At 51.1% G+C, this 18,810-nt stretch overlaps 2 protein-coding genes across 3 annotated transcripts in view; one reads left to right on the forward strand and one right to left on the reverse strand.

Annotated features, from left to right (window-relative positions):
- neil1 (nei-like DNA glycosylase 1) overlaps positions 1 to 4,281 on the forward strand; it is a 29,697-nt gene extending 25,416 nt beyond the window's left edge. For both annotated transcript variants that reach the window (XM_078429949.1, XM_078429950.1), the window contains 2 exons: positions 1,955 to 2,168; positions 4,011 to 4,281. In XM_078429949.1, coding sequence (XP_078286075.1) covers positions 1,955 to 2,168; positions 4,011 to 4,057 — 261 coding nt within the window. In that variant the 3' untranslated portion in view covers positions 4,058 to 4,281. The remainder of the gene's footprint in view (positions 1 to 1,954; positions 2,169 to 4,010) is intronic.
- Positions 4,282 to 4,815: 534 nt separating this feature from the next.
- On the reverse strand, positions 4,816 to 18,235 carry mfap1 (microfibril associated protein 1). The gene is made up of 9 exons (XM_078429719.1): positions 18,057 to 18,235; positions 13,933 to 14,149; positions 11,814 to 11,943; positions 10,806 to 10,993; positions 9,767 to 9,875; positions 7,886 to 8,046; positions 7,139 to 7,298; positions 6,553 to 6,642; positions 4,816 to 5,279 (listed from the first exon to the last, which is right to left on the reverse strand). The coding sequence occupies exons 1-9, from the start codon at positions 18,136 to 18,138 to the stop codon at positions 5,097 to 5,099; spliced, it is 1,320 nt and encodes a 439-aa protein (XP_078285845.1). The 5' UTR covers positions 18,139 to 18,235; the 3' UTR covers positions 4,816 to 5,096.
- Positions 18,236 to 18,810: the final 575 nt, after the last annotated feature.

Here is an 18,810-nt window from a genome sequence, read left to right on the forward strand (position 1 = left end):
AAAGGGTAACGTGAGATATGAAAAGGTACATAGAATAAATGAATGAAAGGTATGCAAAATGACAAATCAAAGCCAGTCACACAGTCTCTTTGCCGATGTTGAGAAATCAAGAACACAAGGGAAGATGCAAGGTGTTGGAGTAACACTGGGTACAAGCAGCATCTTTGGAGAACAGGGATCAGTCACGTTTCTGGTCGGGACCCTTTCTGACCTGGAAACATCAAGGTTTCAGGGTCAGTTTATTGTCACTTGGACCAATTAAGGCACAGTGAGATTTGAGTTACTATACAGCCGTACTAAGTGAAAAGCAACAAGACACACAGCCACATAAACGTTAACATAAACATCCATCACAGCAGATTCCACATTCCTCACTGTGATGGAAGGCAATTAAGGGCGTAGTTTGAAGGTGAGACGGGCAAGGTTTAACAGGAGCCCCAGGGTGATACTTAAATTGAAGAAGCTGCCAGAGGGAGTAATTGAGGCAGATACAATATCAACATTTAAAATAATTTTGGACGTGGATGACAATAGACAATAGGTGCAGGAGGAGGCCATTCGGCCCTTCGAGCCAGCACCGCCATTCAATGTGATCATGGCTGATCATTCTCAATCAGTACCCCGTTTCTGCCTTCTCCCCATACCCCCTGACTCCGCTATCCTTAAGAGCTTTATATAGCTCTCTCTTGAATGCATTCAGAGAATTGGCCTCCACTGCCTTCTGAGGCAGAGAATTCCACAGATTCACAACTCTCTGACTGAAAAAGTTTTTCCTCATCTCAGTTCTAAATGGCCTACCCCTTATTCTTAAACTGTGGCCCCTTGTTCTGGACTCCCCCAACATTGGGAACATGTTTCCTGCCTCTAACGTGTCCAACCCCTTAATAATCTTATACGTTTCGATAAGATCCCCTCTCATCCTTCTAAATATGGATGTGGTTTAGATGGATAGAGCTCCAACGTGGGGAAAGTTTGACTAACCTTGAAGGCCATCTTGGTTAGTGTCGGCATGTCGAAGTTGGGCCGAAGGGCCTGTTTCCATGCTGTATCACTCTGACTATGACGGAAAACTGGTGGGACATTTAGCTTACCTAGATGGCACTGAGATATGGGCAGAGGTTGAGCAGGCTGGGACTATTCCCTGGAGCGCAGGAGGATGAGGGGTGATCTTATAGAGGTGAATAAAATCATGAGAGGAATAGATCGGGTAGATGCACAGAGTCTCTTGCCCAGAGAGTAGGTGAATCGAGGACGTAGCTTTAAAGTGAAAGGGAAAAGCGGCACGGTGGCGCAGCGGTAGAGTTGCTGCCTTACAGCAAATGCAGCGCCGGAGACTCAGGTTCGATCCTGACTACGGGCGCCGTCTTTACGGAGTTTGTACGTTCTCCCCGTGACCTGCGTGGGTTTTCTCCGAGATCTTCGGTTTCCTCCCACACTCCAAAGACGTACAGGTATGTAGGTTAGTTGGCTGGGTAAATGTAAAAATTGTCCCTAGTGTGTGTAGGATAGTGTTAATGTGCGGGGATCGCTGGGCGGCGCGGACTCGGTGGGCCGAAGGGCCTGTTTCCGAGCTGTATCTCTAAATCTAAAAAAATCTAAAATCTAAAAGATTTACTAGGAATCTGAGGGGTAACTTTTAAAAATAAAGGGTGGTGGGTGTATGGAACGAGCTGCCAGATGAGGTAGTTGAGGCTGGGACTATCCCAACATTTAAGAAACAGTTAGGACAGGTTTAGAGGGATATGGACCAAATGCAGGACTCGTGCAGCTGGGACATGTTGGTTGGTGTGGGTAAGTTGGGCTGAAGAGCCTGTTTCTTCACTCTAACAGGTCGGGTAGCCACCCCACAATGCAAGAGACCCAGGTTTAGTTCTGACCTTGGCGGCTGACTAGTTTGCAGACTGCACTAGTCCAGCACTTTGTGTCGATCTTCAGCTGTTCATCTTCTTGACAGGGTCACGCAGCCAAGAAGAGGAAGGCGAAGGTGGAGCAGCAGAGGTCTCCTGCAGTGCCAGAGGATCCTCCCCAGAGGAATGGCCGCAACACCGAGGCAGCTGGAGAACAGGAGGACGAGAGGCCAGACAAGGCTCAGGAAACCAGGAGAAGATCACAGCGCAACAGGAGGAATCTAGCGGCAAAGTTATTGTCAACGCCAGAGACTCCTGCAGGTAACCCACACCATCTTCAGCTCAAGTCGAGTTTATTGTCATAGGTACAAGACTATTAGAAACACACAAAAATAGGTGCAGGAGTAGGCCATTCAGCCCTTTGAGTTAGCACCGCCATTCAATAGGATCATGGCTGATCATCTAAAATCAGTACCCCATTCTGGCTTTCTCCCCATATTCCTTGATTCCTTTAGCCCTAAGAGCTAAGTCTAACTCTCTCTTAAAAACATCCAGTGAATCGGCCTCCACTGCTTTCTGTGGCAGAGAATCCTACAGATTCACAACTCTCTGGGTGAAAAAGGTTTTTCCTCATCTCAGTCCTAAATGGCCCACCCCTTATTCTTAAACTGTGTGACTCCTGGTTCTGGACTCCCCCAACATTGGGAACATTTTTCCTGCATCCAGCCTGTCCAATCCTTATAAGAATTTTACATGTTTCTATAAGATCTTCTCTCATCCTTCTAAGTTCCAGTGAATACAAGCCCAGTCGACCCAGTTATGTTTTGGCCTTTAGAGATGCAGCGTGGAGACAGGCTCTTAAGCCCACTAAGTCCAAGCCGACCAACGATCACCACCACTGTATTTTTGCTGACAATGGCACGTCCTCCACAGTTATGCAGATTCACAACACTCTGAGTTAAGTTCCTCCTCCTTCTCTCTGTCTGCAGTGCCAGCTTTGCCTGTGACCTCCAAGTGGCTGTGTGGGCAAGTTGGGCCGAAGGGCCTGTTTCCACACTGTATCACTCTATGACTCTAATAAGTTAGATGTTGCCAGGACTGAGGGTCTGAACTACAGGGGTGAGTGAGGCAGGCTATGACTTTATTCATAGTCATCCAGCCTGTCAACAGGCCCTTTGGCCCAACTCATTCCTGCTGACCAAGATGTCCCCATCTAAGCTAGTCCCATTATCCTGCATTTGGCTTGTATCCTTTGAAGCACAGCTAGCTGTGGGATGATCATATATAAAATCATGAGGGAGATGGGGTAAATGCACTGTCCTTTTCCCAGGTTGGACAGAGGTATAAGGTGAGAGAGGAAAGATTTAAGAGGAACCTGAGGGACAACTTTTCCCACTCACTTTCAACTTTTTTCAACCCCAGAGTAGGGATTCCCCAACTCTGAGCGTATTCACTCTATCTATTCCCCTGATCCAAGGAAATAAAATCCTAGCCTGCTTAACCCCCCCCCCCACCCACACAATCTTTTACACTTGGACTTAGGACTTTTATCCTAATTGTGTTTTGTTGCAAAGTCTTGCTACTTTGCTGCATAATCTTCCTTTTGTTCATAGTCTTGCAGAATTGTATGTGTTATTTATATTTGGGTAATGTTCTTGTCTGTTCTCTGAGTCTATTGAGATTCTGTCACAAACAAGCTTGTCATTGTACCTCTGGTGCAGATGACAATAAACTCAACTTGGGACGCTAAGCTGACGAAGTGGGAGGAAGAAAACTGTGTTGTTGCCTGTTTCAGCACCACAGCTTCATCACAGAAGAGGTTGGATTCTTGCTTAGATTCCACTCCAGTCCACTACCTCTACTACAGATTGCGTGGCACGGTGGCGCAGCGGTAGAGTTGCTTCCTCACAGCGCCAGAGACCCACACTCCAAAGACGTCCAGATTTGTAAGCTGGACAAGGCTAAATTGTCCCTCGAGTGTGTAGAATAGTGTTAGTGTGCGGGGATCGCTGGTCGGCATGGACTCGGCGGGCCGAATGGCCTGTGTGTCTCTGTATTTGTTCTCCCCCTACCTGTCTTGATGGAGGTGACTGGGGGATGGAGACAATGCTTCATGTGCCACATGCCCATGTTACTCTTCCCTCCTCCTCTCTCACTCTATAGAATCTGCAACACTGAAGACTCGGGCAAAGAGATCCAGGAACAAGTAGAGAAGGGGGCCGTTTTAGTGGAACACAAACTCAAGAGGATCGTAGGATGAAAGTAGCGTTTTTAGGCTGTAGGGGTGGAGGTAATGGATCAGACTGGCAGTGTGCTGGGAAATATCTCCATCATTTGATGAAAGCAAAATACCACCAGATATAATTATTTTCAGATGTTTTCAACTTTTTAAATGTAGTCTATCATTTTTTTACTATTTTGAAATAAAATCTAACTGACATTTTAATGTAGGAATTTGTTTTGTGTTTGATATGGATCCAACGGTCTTTGAGGTTAAGACTTTGTAGGTTTGGAGGGAGATAAAGCTTGGAAACAGGCCTTTTGGCCCACCAAGTCCGTGCCAGCCCTCAATCGCTCCATTCACACTGGTTCGATGTTATCCCACTTTCTCATCCACCCCCTACATACAAGGGACAATTGTTTTTTACAGAGGGCCAATTAACCTACAACCCCGCATGTGTTTGGGATGTGGGAGGAAGTCAGAGCACCTGGAGGAAACCCACACGGTCACTGGATGAACGTGCAAACTCCACACAGACAGCAACATAGACTTTCTCCTTCAGTCTGAAGAAGGGTCTAGACCCGAAACGTCACCCATTCCTTCTCTCCAGAGATGCTGCCTGCCCCGCTGAGTTACTCCAGCGTTTTGTGTCGACCTTCGGTGTAAACCAGCATCTGCAGTTCCTACACATCACAGAACAGAGACTGGACTCCCATTGAAACTTTGTACAATGAAACAACAGTGACAATTGGTTAACGTGCCAATTTTATCCTATCAACGCAACAGAAAAGGAAAATAATACATGATCACAGAGTTACAAACTTTAGAAAATAAGTTTACTTTAAAGAGTAAGTTTTAAGTTAGGTGTGAACAGTGTGTTCGCTGGATAGACGATGCTGCTAGTCTCCAATAGGTATGAAAGCTCCAGGTTACACACACCAGTGGGTTAGTGCAAGACAGGGCAGCGCAGTGCCAGTGCTGGATGTCCAGCGCACATACCACGCAGCCACGGCACATACCACGCCCAGTTACGTGGTCTTCCGCTTCTTGGCCGAGGGCCTCTCGAAGACGTCTCGCACGCCGGCTGCTCGCTGCTTGAAGAACTTGCTGTTCTGGGCAGACTCCTGAGCCCAGGCGGAATCGAATGAGGTGGTGTCCTGGTCGACCAGGTGAGTGTATTTGGTCCGCCCCGACCGCCCAAAGTTCTTCACCTGATTTTATTTGTGGGTTGGGTAGAAAAGAAACAAAATTCAGCATCAACACTGTTCCAATACCACCCACGTGAAACAGATAAGCACAGCTCAAAGAATCTCAGCACAGAAATAGTATGTGGCCCTTGAAAAATCCAATGGATGAATCACTCTCTCACCTGAACCCTCCCGCTCAGTGTTGACCCAGTGTTGCATTCAAGTTGCCCAGAGACACAAAACGCTGGAGTTAACCAGTGGGTCAGGCTGCATCTCTGGAGCACATGGATAGGTGAGATGCCATCTGACCCGCTGAGTTACTCCAGCACTATGTTCCACACAAGATGCTGCCTGGCCCGCTGAAGTACTCCAGCACTGTGTGATCCACACAAGATGTTTCCTGACCCGCTGAGTTCCTCCAGCACTATGTGATCCACACAAGATGTTTCCTGACCCGCTGAGTTCCTCCAGCACTATGTGATCCACACAAGATGTTTCCTGACCCGCTGAGTTACTCCAGCACTACGCAAGATTTCTCTCTGCAGTAACTTTCTCAAACGTCCCAGGAAAAACCACTTCAGACACAGCCCGCTCTGACGCACAGCCCATCCGATGAGAAAGATGCCATTCCAAAGACACACAAGTAAAGATGTTTTTATGCCCTACCTTGTACACCCAGCAGAGGGGTGTTTCTTGTTGGTGAAGTGTCAGTGAGAACAATATGTCCCTTCCCGCTTCAACCCTGGTTTTGTTTTAACTTACTGTGGAGAATCCCTGCAAACTTGGCACCACTTCCCCATTAACTCCTTGGTTCTGGTACTGCAGTCGATGGTCACACCAGAGTCGGCTGCCTGCCCCTCTTCCGGGCCTACGTCTGTGCTCGCGTGACCCTGGAGAGGGAACACGCGGTGTCCACGGGGTCTCTGGAGGTCTTCCATGAACGCTGGTCAGCGTGGGGGGCCGAGCTCATTGTAGATACAGACGGCACTATTGTATTATAATGAACGGCTGATACAGGCTGATACAGAACGTGACTGTCGAAAGTCTTGGTACCTTCTGGTACACCGTCAATTGCGATTACTGAATAAAGAGCTTGTTAAGTAGGGGGAAAAAAAAAGTTTCCCCCGCTCTACAGAGCGTTGAATGTTCTCTGTAATCGCCCGTGGTTCCCCCAGCCTTTGTACGATGCATTCCTTCCGCAGAGAGCAATTAATGCACGCACGCACGCACACACACACACATACACACACACACACAACGGGAACTCAAGGCCTCTGGCGATACTGGCGTGTCTTACCTGCATAACCTTGGGTAAGATGGTCTTGTTGAAATGGTCCTCCAGTGTGGGGGAGCTGAAGTCCCGTTTGTACAGGTCCTCCTCTTCATCCTGTGGAACGGCAGATGTGAAGACTCAGTTCACCCAACCCACACATCGACCAACATCAACGGACAAATGGTGCATTCACCATAACCACCCTTTGGACTGGTGCATGGCATAACACTCATTATCCCACTGGCTAGATAGCACGCAAACAGAAACTTGTCGCTATACCTCTGTACACGAGACAAGAAACTATTGCCAACACCTGGGCAGGGATTATGTAGTAACAAGGAACTGAAGATGCTGGATTACAGCAAAAAGAACAAAGTGCTGGAGTAACTCAGCGGGTCAGGCGGCATCTCTGGAGACAAGGAATGAGTGACGTTTCGGGTCGAGACCCTTCTTTTCATTCTGAAGGACCTCGACCCGAAACATCACCCATTCCTTCTCTCCAGAGATGTTGCCTGACCCGCTGAGTTACTCCAGCATTTTATGCCTATCTTCAGTGAACTGACTGTTGCACACAAACTCGCTTAAAATGTAGTTAGTGGCTGCAACTCACCATGAAAAAGGCTCCCCTGTGATAGTACTTCTGCAGGAACTTGTACTTCCCTTTGCTGGCCTTATTGGTGATGGCTTTGCTGTTGGCTCGAAGCTCAGCCCGCCTCTCCTCCTCCGTCAGGTTGTGCATCCTGTCGATCTCCGCCTTCTCCTTCTCCATGCTGCACACAGAGAACTCAGTCAGCAAACACCCCTCACCCCTCACCCACACCATACAACAGTCCACAGAGCCCCACACCATACAACAGTCCACAGAGCCCCACACCATACCACGGTCCAGAGCCCACACAGGCAGAGAACTCAGTCAGCAAACACACCTCACCCACACCATACAACAGTCCACAGAGCCCCACACCATACAACAGTCCACAGAGCCCCACACCATACCACGGTCCAGAGCCCACACAGGCAGAGAACTCAGTCAGCAAACACACCTCACCCACACCATACAACAGTCCACAGAGCCCCACACCATACAACAGTCCACAGAGCCCCACACCATACAACAGTCCACAGAGCCCCACACCATACCACGGTCCACAGAGCCCACACAGGCAAAGAACTCAGTCAGCAAACACCCCTCACCCACACCATACCACGGTCCACAGAGCCCCACACCATACAGTCACAGAGCCCCACACCCAGGGTTGCCAACTTCCTCACTCCCAAATATGTTGACGTCACCGCCCCGCGCACCACGTGACCTCACCCAGCCGCCCGGGCGGCCGCCATTGGGGGGGATACTCACGACTCCCGCTCCTCGCGGTCCCGTTTGATGCGTTTCAGTTCCCGCACTTTCCACGACTCGTACTCCTCCTCGTCGTTCTCATCGTCGGTGTTCAGGGCATCGAGCGCAGACAGTGTTCTCCGCGACTCCTCAATCTCCCGCCGCGCCTCCTCCTCCACGATCTGCAAAACGCCAGCAGCCACCGGCCTGGTAAATGCCCCCGCTCCCACGGCACCAACACCCACTCCCCCCGCACCACCACCGCCCACTCCCCCCGCATCACCACCGCCCACTCCCCCCGCATCACCACCGCCCACTTCCCCCCACACCACCGCCCACTTCCCCCCACACCACCGCCCACTTCCCCCCACACCACCGCCCACTTCCCCCCACACCACCGCCCACTTCCCCCCACACCACCGCCCACTTCCCCCCACACCACCGCCCACTTCCCCCCACACCACCGCCCACTTCCCCCCACACCACCGCCCACTTCCCCCCACACCACCGCCCACTTCCCCCCACACCACCGCCCACTTCCCCCCACACCACCGCCCACTTCCCCCCACACCACCGCCCACTCCCACGGCACCACCACCGCCCACGGCACCACCACCCACTCCCCCTCACTACCGCCCACTCCCACGGCACCACCACCCACTCCCCCCTCACCACCGCCCACTCCCACGGCACCACCACCCACTCCCCCTCACCACCGCCCACTCCCCCTCACCACCGCCCACTCCCCCCGCACCACCGCCCACTCCCCCCGCATCACCACCGCCCACTCCCCCCGCATCACCACCGCCCTCTTCCCCCCACACCACCGCCCACTTCCCCCCACACCACCGCCCACTCCCACGGCACCACCACCCACTCCCCCCTCACCACCGCCCACTCCCCCTCACCACCACCTCCCCCCGCACCACCGCCCACTCCCCCTGCACCACCGCCCACTCCCACCGCCCACTCCCCCCGCATCACCACCGCCCTCTTCCCCCCACACCACCGCCCACTTCCCCCCGCACCACCGCCCACTCCCCCCGCACCACCGCCCACTCCCCCCGCACCACCGCCCACTCCCCCCGCACCACCGCCCACTCCTCCCGCACCACCACCGCCCACTCCCCCCGCACCACCACCGCCCACTCCCCCCGCACCACCGCCCACTCCCCCCGCACCACCGCCCACTCCCCCCGCACCACCGCCCACTCCCCCACACCACCGCCCACTCCCCCCTCACCAACGCCCACTCCCACGGCACCACCACCGCCCACTCCCCCCTCACCACCGCCCACTCCCCCCGCACCACCACCGCCCACTCCCCCCGCACCACCTCCCACTCCCCCCGCACCACCGCCCACTCCCCCACACCACCGCCCACTCCCACGGCACCACCACCGCCCACTCCCCCTCACCACCGCCCACTCCCCCCTCACCACCGCCCACTCCCACGGCACCACCACCGCCCACTCCCCCTCACCACCGCCCACTCCCCCCTCACCACCGCCCACTCCCACCGCATCACCGCCCACTCCCCCCTCACCACAGCCCACTCCCCCCGCACCACCGCCCCACCACCTCCCACTCCCCCCGCACCACCACCGCCCACTCCCCCACACCACCGCCCACTCCCCCCGCACCACCACCGCCCACTCCCCCCGCACCACCACCGCCCACTCCGAGTGGGATCAGGGAGCTGAGAGATGAACGGCTCCCATACCCACAGATGGCACAGTGTGTGTGCGAGCCCAGTGTGTGTGGGTGTGTGTGTGCGCAAGCCCAGTGTGTGTGTGTGTGTATGTGTGTGTGTGCATGTGCAAGCCCAGTGTGTGTGCGTGTGTGTGCATGTGCAAGCCCAGTGCGTGCGTGTGTGCGAGCCCAGTGTGTGTGCGTGCCCACCTTCAGTGTGTATTTGCGCTGGTCCTCACTCAGCCGCTTGGCCTCCTGCTCCAGATCCTTTTGCTTCATAGTCTCTGCCTCGCGCTCCTGCACAGTCACCCGGTCCTTCCTGCCGGCAGCACACAGCTCGTCACGCCCCGCAGCGCCACACGGAACATGCAGAGCTCACGGCACGGGGAGCGCACGGCACGGGGAGCACACGGCACACGCGGTGCGCTGGCACGAGGGGCACACACGGCACGTGGAACAAACTAGGAAATATAAACATACGCAGCAGCCTTTCTCTCATCATCAGGACGTCCCAACACAGGGGACACTGCACAAAGGCCCCGGGAGGAAGAACTGGGGATCTTACCTGCCGGGCCCTCGAGGACGGCTGTGGGAGGGGCCCCGGGGGAATGGGGGCACAAAGGGCCGGGTGTGGGGACGGACAACGGATCGCAGGACGACCGGAATGGAGGTGACGGCTGCCATGGGCCTGGGCAATGGCAGCAAAATGGCATCTCTTCCACGGGGACTCAGTGGGCTATCCTGCACATTCTGCACTAACCGGGGATTGTGTTCATTCACGGGGATAGTCGTGCTGAGCTGTACGCAAACAATGTATTTCACTGTACCTGGTACACGTGAAAATACAGAAATCATTGATGGACACAATAAACTGGAGTAACTTAGCGGGACAGGCAGCATCTCCGGAGAGAGAAGGAATGGGTGACATTTCACTTCTCGACTCGAGACAAATTCACAACTATCTGGGTGAAAAAGATTGTTCTCATCTCAGTTTTAATTGGCCTCCCCTTCATTCTTAGACTGTGTGGCCCCTAGTTCTGGACTCCCCCAACATCGGGAACATTTTTCGTGCATCTAACTTGTCCAGTCCTTTTATAATTTTATACGTCTCTCTAAGATCCCCTCTCATCCTTCTAAACTCCAGGGAATACAAGCCCAGTCTTTCCAATCTTTCCTCGTATGACAGTCCCGCCATCCCAGGGATTAACCTGCGAACCTGCGCTGCACTGCCTCAATAGCAATGTCGTACCTCCTGATGAAGACGGGCTTGAGCCTGGGCTCGGTCTCGTCCTCGCTGTCGGTGTACTCCTCGTACTCTGACTCCTCCTCAGACTCTTCGCCAGACCGCCCCTCGTCCTCCACCTCCAGCACCTCCAGCTCCTCGTTCTCCCTCTCCTGCGCACGCTGCCTCATCATCGCCCGCCGACGCTCGATTTCCTGTCCGGGATCAGAGGGGAGGGGGGGGGGGTGGTGAGTTTGTTATCAGGGACAGTTTCTTCCCAGCTGTTATCAGGCAACTAACCCATCCTACCACAATCAGAGAGCAGTGCTGAACTATCTACCTCATTGGTGACCCTCAGACTATCCTTGCACTAAACTTTATTCCCTTATCATGTATCTATACACTGTAAATGGCTCAATTATAATCATGTATTGTCTTTCCACTGGCTGGTTAGCACGTAACAAAAGCTTTTCACTGTACCTCGGTACACATGACAATAAACTAAACTAACAAACCTTGATCAGTTTCGCGAGTTCATAAGATCATAAGTGATAGGAGCAGAATCAGGCCTTTCGGCCCATCAAGTCTATTCTGCCATTCAATCATGGCTGATCTATCTCTCCCCCTAACTCCAATCTCCTGCCTTCTCCCCATAACCGATACCCGCACTAATCACGAATCTTTCTATCTCTGCCTTAAATATGTCCACTGACGTGGCCTCCATGGCCTTCTGTGGCAAAGAATTCCACAGATTCACCACCCTCTGACTAAAGAAATTCCTCCTAAGACTGTCCTTTAATTTTGAGGCTGTGACCTCTGGTCCTAGACTCTCCCACCAGTGGAAACATCCTCTCCACATCCACTCTATCCAAGTCTTTCACTATTCTGTATGTTTCAATAAGGTCCCCCCTCATTCTTCTAAACTGCAGCGAGTGCCATCATATGTTAACCCACTCATTGCTGGGGCTCGTCAGTGTCTGGAGTGGAAGGCCCTGACACTCGTTCCCTGCCACCCCGGCCAGGGTTTGTACTCACCTCGTCATCCACCTCCTCCTCCTCCTCCTCGCTGCTGTCCTCCCGCTCCACGTGCCAGGTCTCGCGCTCGTCCTCAGATTCTGCCTCCACCACCACCTCCGGCTCCATGATCATTCGGTGGCGAGCCAGCCTACGGGACGGACAAAGGGAACGTCAAATGCTTCAGAAACGCTCGGGGCAGCAGCGGGAACCAAGCTGCCAGCCCGCTCTTCCCTCAGGTTGGCCCAGTCATAAACTTTACCCTGATCTCCCGGTTGCTGGACACTTTAATTCTCCTTCCCATTCCCACACTGACCTTTCTGTCCTCAGTCTCCTCCATTGTCAGGGTGAGGCTAAACACAAATTGGAGGAACAGCACCTCATATTTCGCTTGGGCAGCTTACAGCCCAGTGGTATGAACATTGATTTCTCTCACTTCAGGTATCCACGGCATTCCCTCTCTCTCCATCCCACCCCCACCCAAGTCGCACCAGCTTCTCGTTTTCACCCAACAAACAGCTTACAATGGCCTGTTTCCTTTATCATCGATAATTGTTTGTGTATCTTTCACTGTGAATAGCTCGATTGTAATCATGTATTGTCTTTCCGATGTCTGGTGAGCATGTAACAAAAGCTTTTCAGTACATGTGACAATAAACTAAAACTGAACTGAACTGAGAACAGCTAGGCTCTTGGTTGACAGTCTTAAACTTTAAGACTCCCTCAGTACAAACTAATGTTGTTACATACAATATAGAAACATAGAAAATAGGTGCAGGAGTAGGCCATTCGGCCCTTCGAGCCAGCACCACCATTCAATGTGATCATGGCTGATCATTCTCAATCAGTACCCCGTTCCTGCCTTCTCCCCATACCCCCTGACTCCGCTATCCTTAAGAGCTCTATCTACCTCTCTCTTGAATGCATGCAGAGAACTAGCCTCTACTGCCTTCTGAGGCAGAGAATTCCACAGATTTACAACTCTGACTGAAAAAGTTTTTCCTCATCTCCGTTCTAAATGGCCTACCCCTTATTCTTAAACTGTGGCCCCTGGTTCTGGACTCCCCCAACATTGGGACACGTTTCCTGCCTCTAATGTGTCCAACCCCTTAATAATCTTATATGTTTCGATAAGATCCCCTCTCATCCTTCTAAATTCCAGTGTATACAAGCCTAGTCGGTCCAGTCTTTCAACATATGACAGTCCCACCATTCCGGGAATCAACCTAGTAAACCTACGCTGCACACCCTCAATAGCCAGAATATCCTTCCTCAAATTTGGAGACCAAAACTGCACACAGTACTCCTGGTGTGGTCTCACTAGGGCCCTGTACAACTGCAGAAGGACCTCTTTGCTCCTATACTCAACTCCTCTTGTTATGATGGCCAACATTCCATTGGCTTTCTTCACTGCCTGCTGTACCTGCATGCTTCCTTTCAGTGACTGATGCACTAGGACACCCAGATCTCGTCCCCTTTTCCTAACTTGACACCATTCAGATAATAATCTGCCTTCCTATTCTTACCACCAAAGTGGATAACCTCACACTTATCCACATTAAACTGCATCTGCCATGCATCCGCCCACTCACACAACCTATCCAAGTCACACTGCAACCTCATAGCATCTTCCTCACACTTCACACTACCACCCAGCTTTGTATCATCTGCAAATTTGCTAATGTTACTTTTAATCCCTTCATCTAAGTCATTAATGTATATTGTAAATAGCTGCGGTCCCAGCACCGAGCCTTGCGGTACCCCACTAGTCATTCAATATGATTATGGCTGATCATGCAAAATTAGTACTCCGTTCCTGCTTTTTCCCCATATCCCTTGATTCCATTAGCCCTAAGAGCTAGATCTAACTCTCTCTTGAAACCATCCAGTGAATTGGCCTCCACTGCCTTCTGTGGCAGAGAATTCCACAGATTCACAACTCTCTGGCCAAAAACGTTTTTCCTCATCTCTGTTCTGGCTTAACACTGTATTTGCAATGGGAAATAGGAACCCTGAAGTGAGGGGGCTCATAAACCTACAGTCAGTCTGTGGGGAGCTCCAGTGGATGGAGGGTGCCGCATCTGCCCTGAAGACTGCACGTCCCCAGCTCAGGTGAGGCGAGGAGTGGAGGTTCTCTCACCTTTCTTCAACATCCTCGGACAGTCGGTTCTGGAGGCGTTTGAGACGTGGGTCGTTGGCCAGTTCCTCCTTCACCTCCGGCTCCGCCTCTGCATCCTTCGGCTTCTTAACAAACTGGAAGTCCTCGTCCTCCTCGTCCGAGGATTCCATCGGCGCATAGTCTGGCCGCTTACCCGACACATAGCGCTTCACCTTCACTTTCTCCATGGACACCTCACCTGGGCAAAGAATGAAGCAGTGATTGAATTAATATTTTATTGCCACATATGTCAAGTCACCGTGAAATTCTTTGCTTGCATACCCAAGGTCATAAGGAACAGGAGTAGAATTAGGCCATTCGGCCCATCAAGTCCACTCGGCCATTCATTCAGCCATGGCTGGTCTATCTCTCCCTCCTAACCCCATTCTCCTGCCTTCTCCCCATAAACTCTGACACCCGTACTAATCAAGAATCTATCCATCTCTGCCTTAATAATATCCACTGATGGTATGCAAATAGTCGCCCATAAAGGGTGCTGACAAAGTGACAAAGTGACAAAGTGACAAAGTCCCGCGCCAGGGCCCCCTTTGTTCTCCCAACCCCCCCCCTCCCCCCTCCCCCCTCATGGCGGTCTCCCCCTCACAACGGCCTCCCCCACGCCGGGTCCTCCATTGTTCTTTCTCTGTGGGAGGAAGCTGCCTGTGCTCAGTTACGGTGAGAGGGGAACGTTTTAATGTTTTAATAGGAACCTGAGGAGCAACTTCTTTCACACAGAGGGTGGTGGGTGTAAGGGTTAGGGTGTCAGGGGTTACGGGGAGAATGCAAGAGAATGGGATTGAGAGGGAGAGATAGATCAGCCATGATTGAATGGCGGAGTAGGCTTAATGGGCCGAACGGCCTAAAATTCTGCTCCTAGAACATGATCAACAAACAGTCAGAGGAGGTAGTTGTGGCACGTACAATAACAACATGTAAAAGACACTTGGACAGGTGCATGGATAGGTGAGATACAACGAACTGCAGATACCGCTTTAGAAAAAAAACACAAGTGCTGGAGTAACTCAGCAGGTCAGACATCATCTCTGGACGACATGAATCTGAAGAGTCCTGACCCGAAAACTCACTCGATCCTTGCTGTTCATAGATATTGCCTGACCCACTGAGTTACCCCAGCACACTGGTGTTCTTTTCATGGCTAGGAATGAGGGAAATATAGAACAGAGTGATTTAATGTGGAGTAGACTTGATGGGCCAAGTGGCCTCATTCTTCTCATAGAACCTATAATAGATTTGCAGGGATTTGGGCCAAACATGAGCAAACGGGACTAGCTTAGATGGGGTCTTGGTTGGCATAGATGAGTTGGGCTGAAAGGCCTATTTTGGTGCTGTGTGAGTCTAACTATTGTTGAGCACTGTAGCACCCATTCTAGAAGGGGAGCAGGGCTTCAGTACTCCCTACCCAGACTGGGCTCAGGAGGGGAGAGTCTGTTGGAGGGAATTAGGGCTGCAAACAGCTGAAGGGGGCGGTGAGAGGCTGTGGGAATATTTATTCTACAGGTCCCGGGAAGTTTAATCACCGCCAGAAGCCCGATCACTGATTTAATTGAAGCCGGGTCACTATTGGGATGAGACGTGTATTTGTGCACAGCAGGATCAATAGTCAAGAGAGCCAAGAGTGTTTTGTCATGTGTCCCAGATAGAACAATGACATCCTTACTTGCAGCAGCACAACACAATATGTGAACATAGTGTAAACAATATAATAAACGTGAAAAAAAGTTTTGTTCAAGTTCATACATAAACACACACACATCGAAGATATACACACAAAAAAATACACATATATATATATATACACACATATGATAGGGTATGATAGACCTTTATTTATCCCAGGAGAGAAATTGTTCTGCCAACAGTCATAAAATACAAGATATACAAAATCTTGTACATGTCTTTTTTCACTTTTAATTTCAAGTTTGTGTACCTTGTGTGTTGTGACGGTCAGCAGACCAATTTCCCTCCAGGGATGAATAAATTTTTATCATATCGTATCGTTTCGTATCGAAACATGAAATTAAAGTGATGAGTGGAAAGTCCAGGATTTGGGATGTGCTGGGATGAGGGGTGATGGGGAGGGGAGCCATCTCAGTCTACCCCATGACAGAAGCAGGAGCAGTTATACAGTTTGACAGCCACAGGGAAGAAGGATCTCCTGTGTAGGAAGGAAGTGCAGATGCTGGTTTAAACTGAAGATAGACACAAAAAGCTGGAGTAACTCAGCGGGACAGGCAGCATCTCTGGAGAGAAGGAATGGGTGACGTTTCTAGTCCAGACCCTTCTTCAGAAGGATCTCCTGTGGCGTTCTGTGCTGCATCTTGGTGGAACCATACACACGCATATATAAAAATATGTATACACATACATGTATGCACACATATATAAATGTATATATATATGATCTATATATGTGTGTATTTGTAAGTGTGCATATATGCAGACACTGAACTTTTTTTCTCTCTTGTTTATTATATTGTTTACTGTTTACGATGTTGCAAGTAAGAATTTCATCTGGGACACATGACATTAAAACACAAGGTAGACACAAAAAGCTGGAGTAACTCAGCGGGTCGGGCAGCATCTACGGAGAGAAGGAATGGGTGACGTTTTGGGTCGAAACCCTTCTTCAGACTGAAGAAGGGTCTCGACCCAAAACGTCACCCATTCCTTCTCTCCTGAGATGCTGGCCGACCCGCTGAGTTACTCCAGCTTTTTGTGAAATAAATACCTTTGATTTGTACCAGCATCTGCAGTTATTTTCTTACACTTCTTACATACACACCCACACATACACATCCTTTCTTTGTCCCGCCCCCTGACATCAGTCTGAAGAAGGGTCTCGACCCGAAACATCACCTGAAACGTCACCCATTCCCTCTCTCCTAGATGCTGCCTGACCCGCTGAGTTACTCCAGCATTTTGTGATGCAGTTATTTTCCTACACACACATATATACATACACACACACATGTACACAGACATATACACACACATACAAACACACACACATATATACATACACAGACATATACACACATATATACAAACACATGCACACATATGCATAGACATATACACAAACACACGCACACACATATGCACATATAAAACACACACATATATACATAGACATATACACACACACACAAATATACATACAGACACACACATATAGACACACATATATACATAGACATATACACACACATATACACACGCACATACATATACACACATATAAACAAAGACGTATACACACATATGTACATACACACACACATATATATACAAACACATACACACACACACACATATATATAGTCAGAGAGTGGTGAATCTGTGGAATTCTTTGCCACGGAGGGCTGTGCTGTGTTGTGCTGTGCTGTGTTGTGCTGTGCTGTGCTGTGTTGTGCTGTGCTGTGTTGTGCTGTGCTGTGCTGTGCTGTGTTGTGCTGTGCTGTGTTGTGCTGTGCTGTGCTGTGTTGTGCTGTGCTGTGTTGTGCTGTGCTGTGCTGTGTTGTGCTGTGCTGTGCTGTGTTGTGCTGTGCTGTGTTGTGCTGTGCTGTGCTGTGTTGTGCTGTGCTGTGTTGTGTTGTGCTGTGCTGTGCTGTGCTGTGTTGTGCTGTGCTGTGCTGTGTTGTGCTGTGCTGTGTTGTGCTGTGGGGCCAGGACAGGTCAGTGGGTATAAGTGTACAGGAAGGAACTGCAGATGCTGGTTTACACTGAAGATAAGACACAACATGCTGGAGTATCTCAGCGGGGACAGGCAGCTTCTCCATCCCTTCTCTCCAGAGATGCTGCCCGTCCCTCCTCAGCTCAGCTCCTCCAGCATTTGGTGTCTATCTTCACACGCATATATATATATATATATATAATATATAACTGTGTATATTTAATCCCACTGCAGGCGCAGCAAGATGCCAGACCCCCCCCCCCCCCGGGTGGTGAAGGGAGCGGCTGGGCCCGCGGTACCGCCGCCCGGCGGCTCTCGGCTCCCAGCCCGGGGATGCGGCCAACACTAGGCCACAAGCCTGGGCCTCGCTTCCGGGCACCTCTCCCTCCCTCCCCCCGGGCTCCAGGCTTACCCTTTTCATTGAGGACGGGCACGGCCCCCGCCGTGGACTGGATGGGGGGCTGCTTGACGCTGAGGCTGAGCGGGGCCGCCATGGTGCCGGTGCTGTGAACGGAGCCGGAGCCGCAAGATACAAAGATCCTAGAGGAGCACGATGGACCACTCCGTCGAAGGCGCCTGTACTGAAGTGCAGCGGAACGCCGCCATTTTAGTAAGCAAAACCCGCCGCTCGCTCTTCCTCCGCCATTTTAGTAGGCAAAACTCGTCGCTCGCTCTTATTCCGCCATTTTAGTAAGCAAAACCCGCCGCTCGCTCTTCCTCCGCCATTTTAGTAGGCAAAACTCGTCGCTCGCTCTTATTCCGCCATTTTAGTAAGCAAAACCCGCCGTTCGCTCTTCCTCCGCCATTTTAGTAGGCAAAACCCGTCGCTCGCTCTTATTCCGCCATTTTAGTAAGCACAACCCGCCGCTCGTTCTTCCTCCGCCATTTTAGTAGGCAAATCCCGTCGCTCTGTCTCCGCCATTTTAGTAAGCAAAACCCATTGCTCGCTCTGTCTCCGCCATTTTAGTATGCAAACCCCGTCGCTCGCTCTGTCTCCGCCATTTTAGTAAGCAACATCCGCCGTTCTCTCTTCCTCCGCCATTTTAGTAAGCAAAACCCGCCGCTCGCACTTCCTCCGCCATTTTAGTAGGCAAAACCCTTCGCTCGCTCTGTCTCTGCCTCTGCCATTTTAGTAAGCAAAACCCATCGCTCGCTTGGTCTCCGCC

The sequence above is a fragment of the Rhinoraja longicauda genome, chromosome 38 (genome assembly GCF_053455715.1).
Source record: "Rhinoraja longicauda isolate Sanriku21f chromosome 38, sRhiLon1.1, whole genome shotgun sequence".
Classification (NCBI taxonomy): Eukaryota; Metazoa; Chordata; class Chondrichthyes; order Rajiformes; family Arhynchobatidae; genus Rhinoraja; species Rhinoraja longicauda.

Excerpts from the sequence above, each read along its gene's own strand:
- mfap1 (XM_078429719.1), bottom strand. The coding sequence starts at position 18,138 with ATGGCGGCCCCGCTCAGCCTCAGCGTCAAGCAGCCCCCCATCCAGTCC. Across the intron at positions 9,876-10,805 it reads AAGCCCGTCTTCATCAGGAG|GAAGGACCGGGTGACTGTGC; the intron begins GTACGACATTGC and ends TGCTGCCGGCAG. Across the intron at positions 7,299-7,885 it reads GACCGCGAGGAGCGGGAGTC|CATGGAGAAGGAGAAGGCGG; the intron begins GTGAGTATCCCC and ends CTCTGTGTGCAG.